The following is a 12,159-nucleotide window of genomic DNA, read 5'->3' as shown; positions in this document are numbered from 1 at the left end:
ACACGTCAAAATGTGTGCAATCTTAAATACAGCATTTCTTTTTATGTGGTATGTCCAACACTGAATAGCATGAATATTCTTCCTGTAGTTCAGTGGTAGTACTCCTTTAGTATCACAAAACGTTGTGGGTTCAATCCCAGCTAACATAGCCTGCATAGTGACAAAAAGTATACTTTGTAATGCACTGTAAGTCACTTTGAATAATAGCATGATGCAAATACTTTAAAACAAATAAATCAGCACCAGGATGGCCGAGTGGTTAAGGCGTTGGACTTAAGATCCAATGGATGTATATCCTCGTGGGTTCGAACCCCACTCCTGGTAAAAGCACAAGAGTTTTAGATAGAATGCACTTTATATAAAACACTATGTTTCTCTGACAGATGTTGTTGGGCATGGGCCGGTTACCGGTTTCAAGGTATACCGAGGTTTTAAAAAGTCAAGGTTTCAAAAAAATATTATGTGATACCGTCTCCAAGGTATGAGCTGTTTTTATACAAAATTCTTTAAATCATGTGATTGATTTGATGTTTAAATTTAATATACAAATATTATATATTTTTTGAAAGCATATAATAATTTAAGGGCTTTATTTTTACCTGGCATTTGAAAATAACACATTTTAGTGTTGCAATGGCAATACCGCAACACTGTGAAACCATACCGCCAGAATCTTATACCGGCCCATGCCTAGTTGTTACTATCAGTTAAAAAGTAAACAGGTCTCTGAAAGCAAAGATTAAGGATGGTTTAGAAATCTTTAGTATTTACTGTTTTCCAAAAAGACATAATTATAAAAATCTGCTAATATCTACAGGTAGAAGAACCCAGAGGTGTTCATTGTGGATAACAACCTGCAATGCCTAAACTATGACATGTTTGTCTGTATATTCATAAATATCATATCATATTATCATATCTAGTCATACTAAATAAAATAAATTCATTCTGAACTCATATATAACTTATTAGTTTACTTCAGTTACTCAACCAGTACCAGTATCTGGATTTAGACAAAGCGTAATCCTGACATCTAGCGGTGTAAACTGGTAACACACTATGACCATTGCAATAATTTGGAGTGAAATAAATAATGTAAATAACAAAATACTTCAAGTGCAGTTTAAAGTTATCTATCGAGACATTGTGTTTTAATATAGAGCTATGCTTTGTGCCAAATCAAAATAAGGTCATTATAAGAATGCATTTTCAAGATTTTACAGAACACATTTTATAATATCTTGCAGAAATAACTGTTATATTTTTGAAACTTTGAATGATTTAATTTTAACAATTTAATTCATTTTTGTACTCTAAATGCATACTATGTGCCACGATTTATTGGCCACTAGCAATTTGGGGCCCTATGGTATGAGGTTGGGTCCAAAATGATCTTTGGGGTCCCCAAGAGTGCGTGGGCCCTTAGAATTGTCATTCCTCAAACTAACCTTTAGTGAAGCCGCTGGGTACACCCTAAGATGGTGTTGGGGGGCCCCAGTTTTAATTACATTTAATAAAACACATTCATTTATCATAAAATTGTTAAACCTCAGAAAAATAAGGCTACTAACCAACAGCACTAAATTGTATAATTTTATAGGTTTTGTTTAATTCAAATGTTATGTCATAAATTTTCTTTGGGGGCCAAGAAAGGATGAACCGTACACAAGGGGGGGCCACACGCCCAAAAAAGTTTGAGAACCCCTTCCTTAAAGAAACACTTCAGAAAATAGAAATTTAACTTGACATGTAAGAGACGATTCCCTTAATAACAAAAATTACGTTGACCAGGATGGCCGAGTGGTTAAGGCGTTGGACTTAAGATCCAATGGACGAATGTCTTCGTGGGTTCAAACCCCACTCCTGGTAAGATCAACAAACCTTTAGGTTCACTATGATGCAGATGTAACAAAGTACGTAAGCCAAACAATTAAGTGATTAGTACATCGATTCTGTCTGCAACCTGCACATGCATTTATCAGATACATCTGTTAAATGATGGGAAAACAATTTCTTAAAATCATCCATCACAACATAAACCTGAAATAAGTTCTGGGGTTTATTAAACAACACAACAACCAGGATGGCCGAGTGGTAAAGGCGTTGGACTTAAAATCCAATGGACAAATTTCTTTGTGGGTTCAAACCCCACTCCTAGTAAAATAATGGAAGCTTTATGTTAAACACAACCTCAATGAGTAAATTGTGTTATAACAACAAAGAAGCAAAAGTACTTTTTGTACACTAACAATATGTGATCCCAAAAAACAATACAGAATATATAGTCTCAACACAGAAAGCCTTTAAACCTTGCACAGGTACTGAGATGAGTAAAGTGACAGCTTTTTGGATGATCTCCTCATGGCCATAATACTTTCATCATACAGGATTTCCTCTCTTAATATTTGCTTTGAAATTGTAAGCAAATTATCTTGTAGCCCATCCAATACATAAAAAAATGTTTTTGAGTAGAAAAAATCAGTTTAAAGCTCAAAACAAAACCAGTATAGAGATTTAACTACTTTGCGTTCTGGGGCACCATTGACTTCCATGACTTTTTCCTACTATGGAAGTCAATGGTGCCCCAGATCTGCAGATGGCCGAATTTCATTTTTGGGTGAACTATCTCTTTAACAATGGACAGCCCCAATCAAAATTTAACACAGACATGATAAAAAAAAACTGTTTCCCAGACAGGGTTTATATTAATCCAGGACTAGCCCTTAGTTATATTAGGACATTCAAGCAGTTTTTACGAACATGGTGTGCATCTTGAGACAAAACTTTGGCACTGATATTTGTCAAAATATGTCTTTGCAAAATGTTTTTAAATTAAGTCAGCTCAAACATGCATTTTAGTTTGGGACTAGTATAAGCCCTGTCCGAGAAACCACCCCCACGTGTGCTAATCGTGGCAAGAAACCTAAGTGATGGTTACTTCAATACATTACATACCAAATGCATATTATATAATACTTAATACACAAACAACATGTAGGCTACATACATATAAAATGCAAATACCAAATGCATAGTTTATTAATTTGCTCCAGTTCCTGGATTTGTTTTTTACAAAAGCACAATACTGACATCAAATGGTAAAAAATGGCAACACAGTGTCAATATATATATATACCTTAACTCAAAATTAAAGATGCAGATAAATAAATAAAATCCTTGTGAATAAAAATGTATATTTCAGCAAGGTTTGAATCCATTCGAATGCTGTATTCATAAACCACAGTTTAAAGCCAAACTTTTGCATTTATGTATATGTCACAAGCTTTTAAGTGACTTACAATGCATTCAAGCTATACATTTTATTCAAAATGGATGTTACAGGGTTCAAACCCACCACAATGCTCTACCATCCCTTTCGCAAGACACAATGCAGAAGTAACTTTGTAAAACAACACTGATGCAATACATGATATGATATTGCAAAAACGATCTAACATAAGTACAGCATTGTGATCATCCGATAAACCAACATAAAGACAATCCAACAGATAAAAATATTTATTAACTTAATAAATCATAAATTTTCTATGTAGCTTAAAATAAAGCAATATTGATTCAATAAAGCATGCTTCTGAATAATATCTGCGCATGTAAAGATTGCCATAAAACAAGTGTCAAGTTATTTACAGCTTCTGTTTTGATATCTTTAACACATCAACCGATCGCTCTGCAACACTTACAGTAAAAAAACATTAGCATCACTTCAGCTCATTTACATTGCAGCTCATGTGGTTAACCAGAAGACATCGAGCATTTCTCAAACCTAGCCATCGAGCAGTGGGCACTGGGCGATGGTTGTGTGATCTTCGAGTTAGTAAGAGCAGTTTAGCAAAGTCCACTTTAAATGAGGTGACTGTAATGCACACAAATTGCTTGTTTAATATGCTATGACTGATGTAAACACATCCGTGAAATGGAGCATGGAAATCATTTATTGCAACACGGGAAGCAACAACAGAAAAGCTGTCTGCAAGGGTTTTTCTTTTTGTATTTGACAGCCTTCTTTATCTGTTCCGTAGCTTTGGCCACATAGTCCTCGGTGGCGCACACGTTGGCCTCGATGTTGTCCACCATGGGCCCTTGTTCCTCCACCAGCAGGGCCAACTGGAAAAAGAGCTCGTGGATGTCTTTGATACGACTCTCCAACTCCAAAAGCTCCTTGTGGCGATTCTCGATCTCATTGAGCGCCGAGCGAGCGGTTCGCCCGTCCGTGAGCAAGTCGTCCGAGAACACGTTCCACTTTCCCGTCTCGATCATTTGCTCGACCTGTTCACCGGTGACCTCTTTACCCATGATCTCCGCTTGCCTTTGAATGCGAGTCTTGCAGTTGTCCCTCTGCGCCATTTCGGCGTTGTTGTATTCGTTCATGGCCTCGTGAAACGACGACGTTATGGAGACGAACTGGTGGCGCACCATGCGGACCAAAGCCGATTCGGCTCCGTGCTGTTCCTCCAGCTCTTTACGGAGAGCGTCCATCTTCTGTATCCGAGCGTACAGGTGCTCCCCTTTGGTTTTGATGCTACGTGCGATCGTGTTGGAGTCACGTTTGATGCTGCTGATGCGTCTGACGGAGGTCAGGAACCGAGTGTTCTGCTTGCCCAATCTCTTCACCTCCATCCTGAGCTGGGCGATGTCTTTCTGGATGGATTGGGCTTCTCTGAAGGTGTCCTCCATGATGTCCTCTCCTTCAAACACCACCGCGTGCTGTTCCAGTTCATCTTCGTCCACGTTTTCTCCTTTATCGACGCGGCTTTCCTCCTGGAGGACTTTGTTGGCGATACTTGCCAGTTCACTCAGCCTGTCTCTCATTTTTCCTGGGGAAATTCAAGAGAATCAGTCTATTAGTGCTTTTGTTTAAGGTGAATCAGAAATCTCATGCTTTGCTATCCAATGTGAGGTCACAAAGGCCTGGTTTCAAAGACAAGGCTTAGCTAAAGCCAAGCCCTAAATGAAGATGTTTTTTATAAGCATGCATTAAAAAAAAGACGTTACTGGTGTGTTTCTTGACACAAATAAATGGCACTGGTATATTTTAAGATCTTTCAGTGCAAGTTATTTTCAACTGAGACAGCTCAAACCTTAAGCCTTATCTGCAAAAGATTTTTTCTTTTCCAGGACAAAGATTTTTGGGGTTTCCAGGACAGGGATTATCTTAAGCCAGGACTAGGCCTTAGTTTAATTAGGAAATATGACTAGTTTTAACAAACATGCTTTACTAAAAACATTACTTGTGTGCATTTTTAGGGAAAAACGAAGAGCACTGCTGTATTTTAAGATATGTCAGTGCAAGTAGTTTTCAGTTTGGACAGCTCTTACATTTATTTTAGTCTAGGACTAGTCTAATAATCTGGGGAAACCGCCCCTATAAGAAGGTACACCGCCATCCATCCTTCCAGTCCAGTAGTAAACATTTTTAGAGATACTTAATCATTTTAGGTTTATTACATTCTGGTACATATTTTGTAGGTTTTCTCTAGTAAAAAAACAGCTAAAACCAGAATAAGATGGTGAGCTGGTGTAGCAAGCTGGTCTAGTTGTGTTTTGGTCACTTTTAAACTGGTCAAGCTGGACTTAGCTGATCAGGCTGGAAGACAGCTGACCCATCAGCTTTGCCAGGCAGGGAGGACCATCTTAAATTAGCTACTGCCACCTTAAACCAGTTAAAACCAGACCTTATGATAGTCTTAGCTGGATTTTTCGGTAGGGAATTAGTACATTTTTGTTTTCTGAAATCCACCTTACTGCTGTAAACAGAATAAACCTTTTTTTTATCAAACGTACATACATTTTTTAAAAAGTTTTAAACAATTTGATCTCTACAGAAAGAACTGCTGGTTTTAGCTCGGTATTAGCTGGTTTTACTGGTGTAGCAAGTTGGTCTAGCTGTGTTTTGGAAACTTTTTAAGATGGTCAAGCTGGATTTAGCTGGAAGACCAGCCGACCCACCAGCTTTGCCAGGCTGGGAGGACCAGCTAAAACCAGCTGCTACCTTAAACCAGCGAAAACCAGCTAGCTGGATTTTTCAGTAGGGAATAGGCTTTATGCCCAGCTGCACTACTTTCTGAACTTCAGCCAGCTGAGCTCCTTGTTTCCTGTCTGCCATTATTGGACAAACTGATAAATAATCCAGGTGTGTCTGATTATTGTTGTGGTGACTACTGAGGTCAGGCATACCTGAATTAATCAGTTTGTCCAATAATGACAGACAGGAAACAAGGAGCTGGCTGAAGTTCAGGAAGTAGTGCAGCTGGACATAAAGCCTATTAGTACATTTTTGTTCCTGAAATCCACCTTTCTGCTCAAATCAGAATCCTGTTTTTGTTGTTATTTTTTATTTATTTTTTTATGTATCCCAATCTTTTTAAAAGTTTTAAACAATTTGATCCCTACAGAAAAAACTGCTAAAACCAGTATAAGCTGATGAGCTGGTTTCAGCTGGTCTCCCAGCTTGAAATTAGCTGTTTTTGCTGGTGTGGCAAGCTGGTCTAGCTGTGTTTTGGTTACTTTTTAAGATGCTCAAAGCTGGAAGACCAGCTGACCCGCCAGCTTGACCATGGTGGGAGGACCATCTTAAACCAGCTTATACTGGATTTTTCAGTATTTTTGTTCCTAAAATCCAACTTTCTGTGTTGAATGTTTTGAACAATTTGATGTAATTCGATAACTGAAACACAATCAGATTACTTTTGAACAACTTGTCCCAGTTGTTGTCAAGCACCTTACACAACAAGACATGTCTTTACAAATATGTATGGGAACTTTATTGCACCATTTGCAGTGAGGAAACATCGAACCAGACAACCTGTAAACATCTGTAATGCATCTCTACTTTATTCTGGGATTATACAGTATATTGACTTGTTGTGCGGTTTACCAGCAATAACGTGACATGATGAAGCAAAATTACACAATGCACTAAAATACTGGGTTGTGTCAACACACGGTTGAGTAAAATATAGAAAAAACCCAACCGTTGCATAATTGTACAGTGGGTTGTTTCAACCTATGGTTGAATATAACCTGCGGTTGGGGTTGTCCAAATTTTACCCAAGCATGGAAAAGCCCAGTATACAGTTTTGTCATCTTACCCCCAATGGCAACTATGATGTTGCACATTTCCCATCAGATCAAGTCAGCATGAGTAAAAAAAACGGGGTGGGGATTTCCCTTTACCCTTCTCTTAAACATCATGAGACTTAACTTAAGTGTTTACATATAAAATCCCTGTATAAACCTTTTATTGTTTCTTTGTAAACTCACAACGCACTTTGAGCAATTGATATGCAAATAAAACAAATACAATAGTCTTTACATTCCCGGATGTAAATTCAGTGTGTACCAACAAAATATATAAAGTAACGTTAAATGTAAAATCAAACTTCATACGGAAGTAAAGTGACGGAAACGATTCATTAAAACATTTAACCCATTACTGACACTATAGTGACAAAAAAACCCACATATCTCTAGATTCAAACACTAAACTATGAAAATGTACAAAGTTAACAACAACAACAACATGAAGACAAACACAAAAACACGTTGTATTTATAAAGTCACGGAATCTTAATTTGACTTTACACAAAAATCCACCTGCACACGTAACGTTACGACACACACAGACACGCGCGTCAAACGATGTTTAACTACAATTCATTAAAATATTAAATAACTCTTACATTACCTCAGTTCATGCCTCTGTGCTGAATTAAAGAGCTGTAAACTTGAGTTTCAATGGGTTTTTAAAAACACACACAGCAGCGGGACATCACTGCATCTCATCACTGCAGGAAATAACGTTGCAGTCGAGTGACTGGTGGGAGTTTCCGTCACAGTCGACACATCAAAGTTTTCTGCTTAAAAAAGTTTTAATCACCAACATTTACTACGGTAAACATACTACTATGCAAAATAATATTAAGGTCCTTACTTTTAAGACTTATTAAATTAAAATCTCATTCAATTGGAATGTCTTTATAAAAATATTTTTGGTCTCTGACTCTTTCGAAAATCCCTGAAATGTCGTTTTTTAAGCTTTCATTATTATCCCAATATGTTTTAAAATGTAAACTCTTTATTATTTTGTGTAACTTTTACCTCTATTTTAAAATGGATTTACTCTGTATTGTCTTTCAAACTCAACACATCAATAATAATAAAATATTAGACATAGACATGCATGTGAAATGTATAGGGCTGTTAATGCATAACCTCAGTCTTTCACTAACAATACTGCAGACAATGCTTGCATTGCTCTTCCCTTTTTTCGTTTTGTTAACCACAGACTACACAGCTTTTGAATATATTTAACAATGTGTCTTTGTTCAAAAAGTGTTTTATTTTCCACAAAGAATTAGTTTTGATCTATGATGCGTTTAAAAACTGTACTTTAAATAGAATCCATAGGCCGGGTTCATCACCAGAATACGATTCATTTACCAGCTTTGAAACCACAGACCCACAGTCAGCATATGCGTAACTATTTTTTGCATGACTGCTTTAATACCATATTTGTATTTAGGCAAAAGTTGTGTGCATCTGTACAAAATCTTAAAAAGGAATCATTCAACTAGTTTAAAAGTGCACACGGTGGTCTAAAACTGATCTAGAACAAATGTGAATCAGTCAGAATAATCATGTGAGGGACAAAGCAGAAGTGAAACATCTAAAAAAAAAAACATCTGCACTGACAACACACAGTCACTCCCTTAAAAGTGACTCAGCGACACTGATGTGTAGATGAAAATGATTATCACACATGTTTATCAATGTGACCCCATTTAAAGGGATAGTCCACCAAAAATTGATAATTCTGTCATCATTTACTCACTCACTTATGTTGTTTTGCTCTGATGAACACAAAGTTTGATAACCAAACCGATATGAAGCCCCATTGACTTCCATAGTATTCTTTTATCTATGGAGGCTTCTGATCGGTTTGGTTACAAATATTCCCCAGAATATCTTCCTTTATGTTCATCAGAACAAAAAAAATGTATACAGGTTTGTAACAACATGAGAGTGAGTAAATAATAACAAAATTTTCATTTAACTATCCCTTTAAGGATTAAAGGCCTTTCGGTCTATGTAGTAAACTCGCCACATGATGGCAGTGTAGAGTTATAATCCTTTAACACACACAGCTCAGCATTGATCCAGAATAATAAAGGACACAGTCAGCCGCCTCTCTTTAGGCAAATATAATTTATGAATTATGAATAAAGTAAAATCAGGTTTACAATCCCTTTATTTTATGATCAAAGTCCCCTTTTTGTCAGTGCAACATATTTTTACTTTGCCTTATCTTTAGGCTGATCATTGGAGTCAAGGTTTTCTCTTTGGTATTGTGGTTTGTTATTCTGTTGCAGGCACTTTTAACTTGCTACTGATATTTAATATGAAACCTTTATTATCATAAACATAATTAGAAAAAAACTAAGAAAATTGTGATGTTGACTGTGAAATTCAAGTCTTATAATCTAATGATGAGATTTGGAGCATTAAAGGGGACATTTCACAAGACTTTTTAAGATGTAAAAATAAATCTTGGTGTCCTAAGAGTACATATGCAAGTTTTAGCTCAGAATACCATATAGATAATTTATTATAACATGTTAAAATTGACACTTAGGTGTGAGCAAAAATGTGCCGGTTTTGGGGTGTGTCCTTTTAAATGCAAATGAGCTGATGAAATGCAAACACTGGTCACCATAATTGTGGTTTGTTGATATTGAAACTCAATTGTGCTGTCAAATATTTTCTCTCTTTCTGCACTAAATTGCAGTGCTGTGGTTGGATAGTGCAGATTAAGGGTCGGTATTATCCCCTTCTGACATCACAAAGGGAGCCAAACTTCAATGAGCTATTTTTCAACATGCTTGCAGAGAATGGTTTACAAAACTAAGTTACTGGGTTGATCTTTTTCACGTTTTCTGGGTTAATAGAGGCACTGGAGATCCAATTATAGCATTTTAACATGGAAAAAGTCAGATTGTCATGATAAGTCCCCTTTAAAGTTTGATTTCTCTTATTTATTTCAATCTTTGACATAGGTTACATTTTCACAGAAGTTTCTTTATGTAGGGTGAGTTTATGCACAGGAAATGTGTTTGTCAATGTATCTATTTGAATTATGTATCTATTAGAAAGTGGCTACACATATATAAAGCAACGTACAGTGCATTAAAAGGTATACATTTTATCAGTATGTGTTTTCTCTAGGTTTGAACCCATGACCTTTGCACTGCTGACATAATGCACTTGTAGTTATATTAATATGTTTCCATTACAGACAAAAATATTGTTATTTTAGACAATGTTAGTGAAAAAAATAAAGAACCAATTAAAAACCGTATGATGTGTGTCCAAGATTTTTCCAGATTAAGTCCCATTAAAATTGAAAAGTACATAAACATCTGTTTTTTCTTACTAAATCCAGCAACAAACATTAAATTATCTTAAATTAGATATCAGTAATTCACTTACCATTACAGAGCAAAGAAGCAAAACATATAATTATATAATCATTCCTCTGTTTCCCCAGGTCTGTGTAAATGTAATATTTTTCTGTCATAACCCTATGAGATTTAATCTGTGATTGGTGACACCGACAGACCTTTACAATAGGTGAGCTCTGTATTCCTGTATAGTTTATTTATCAGCATGTCATTTCATTCTGCTTCAAGATACTTTTAAACTGTATAATGTCTGGTGAAAACATCAGCTGGTTTTAGTTAGACAATCTGTGAGTGACTCAGATTAACTGTTCCTGTGATTACCTCCAGAAATTTTAGGACTTGCCATTGAATTACCCTTTATATTTGTCATGGGTTTAGAAATCGCTCTTCAATGCTTTACAACAAGATAAAACAAAGATAATTTGTGATTGTTTTATGGTTATATATGCCAAAATGTCTATTTACACAAGAAATAACAGATTATGCACCTCCAGCTACTTTCTGTGTACAGATGGCACAGATAAATTTCTCATAAAAGTTACTAAATGTCTGCAAATACTGAACTGTTTGCTTATGTGTCATTTTGTGAGGACCTTTCGTTTTTAATACATGCATCTGGAATTGTGAAGGAACAGCTTATACTGATTCAAGCTGATATATGAACTGATGCTACCTGGCATATGAGAAAACAAATCAAGATTACATACGTATGTGTGCAGACGGAGTACACACGCTCCCGTGAAATGCAAGTCCAACACTTTGTTTATAAAAGTGCAATGCCCCTCAAAGATTCATGACCTGAGACTGATCTAGCATCTGTGCACCAGTAACACGTCATCACCATTGACATGTTTGTTTGTTTTGTGAGTATATACTGAATCTACTTTGATTTTATGTATAAAATGTATACATTACATTTCAGTCTTACTCATGTATCGTATGGGAAGACTTAAGGGGACATATCATGAAAATCTGACTTTTTCCATGTTTAAGTGCTTGGGACCCCAGGGCTTCTATCAACCTAGAAAACACGAAAAAGAATCACCCGGTAACTTGGTTTTGGTCAACCATTCTTTGCAAGCATGTGAAAAAATAGGTTGTTGAAATTTGGCTCCCCTTGTGATGTCAGAAAGGGATCTTATTATAGTATCCAACCACGGCACTGCCATTTAATGCAGAGATCAGCTCAATTATAACATGATCTGTATGGTATTTTGAGCTGGGAACACCAAAGATTTAATTTACATCTTAACACTCTGAGGCTATTTTGGGGATTTTTGCCTGGATTTGGCCTACCCAATTTCAAAAGCTTCCCATACCCACATGCAAAGGGTGCACATACAAAAGTTTGGTATCATTTTACAGGAAACCCTTTGAAATTACATAAAACACTGTTAAAAGTGCTAAACATGGTTGTATGTGTTGTCAGTTCTCTAATAAGCACAAAAATAAATAGGCGCTTTTTGATGTTTTTTTTCTAAAGTCTGTATTTAAAAGTGTATAACTCTGGCCCTGAGTGGTAACGAAACCTGCAGACAGTTTTGTTTGATTCCAGCAATTGCCAGCTTACAGAGGAAAAAGGAATTTTTTCTCTATCATAATAAATGCAAAAGTTATTTTACTCCAACTGATGGGAGGACTAATACGCTTATGGTGTACAATTTCTGCCAAAAAACATTTG

At 36.2% G+C, this 12,159-nt stretch overlaps 1 protein-coding gene and 3 non-coding genes across 4 annotated transcripts; 3 read left to right on the top strand and 1 right to left on the bottom strand.

Annotated features, from left to right (window-relative positions):
* Nucleotides 1-241: 241 nt before the first annotated feature.
* On the top strand, nt 242-324 carry trnal-uaa (transfer RNA leucine (anticodon UAA)). Its single transcript has one exon. It is a non-coding gene; the product is annotated as a tRNA-Leu (tRNA).
* A 1,462-nt stretch (nt 325-1,786) lies between these two features.
* On the top strand, nt 1,787-1,869 carry trnal-uaa (transfer RNA leucine (anticodon UAA)). Its single transcript has one exon. It is a non-coding gene; the product is annotated as a tRNA-Leu (tRNA).
* A 208-nt stretch (nt 1,870-2,077) lies between these two features.
* On the top strand, nt 2,078-2,160 carry trnal-uaa (transfer RNA leucine (anticodon UAA)). Its single transcript has one exon. It is a non-coding gene; the product is annotated as a tRNA-Leu (tRNA).
* An 850-nt stretch (nt 2,161-3,010) lies between these two features.
* On the bottom strand, nt 3,011-7,855 carry stx11a (syntaxin 11a). Its single transcript, XM_065254215.1, has 2 exons — nt 7,706-7,855; nt 3,011-4,835 (listed from the first exon to the last, which is right to left on the bottom strand). Exon 2 carries the CDS (start codon nt 4,828-4,830, stop codon nt 3,949-3,951), a length of 882 nt encoding a protein of 293 aa, XP_065110287.1. The 5' UTR covers nt 4,831-4,835; nt 7,706-7,855; the 3' UTR covers nt 3,011-3,948.
* Between the last annotated feature and the right edge of the window lie 4,304 nt (nt 7,856-12,159).

This window comes from Paramisgurnus dabryanus, chromosome 17, assembly GCF_030506205.2.
Source record: "Paramisgurnus dabryanus chromosome 17, PD_genome_1.1, whole genome shotgun sequence".
Classification (NCBI taxonomy): Eukaryota; Metazoa; Chordata; class Actinopteri; order Cypriniformes; family Cobitidae; genus Paramisgurnus; species Paramisgurnus dabryanus.
This window is presented reverse-complemented; position numbering and strand designations above follow the sequence as displayed.

What these genes read in the sequence shown, in the direction of transcription:
- stx11a (XM_065254215.1), bottom strand. Translation starts at nt 4,830, where the DNA reads ATGAGAGACAGGCTGAGTGAACTGGCAAGTATCGCCAACAAAGTCCTC.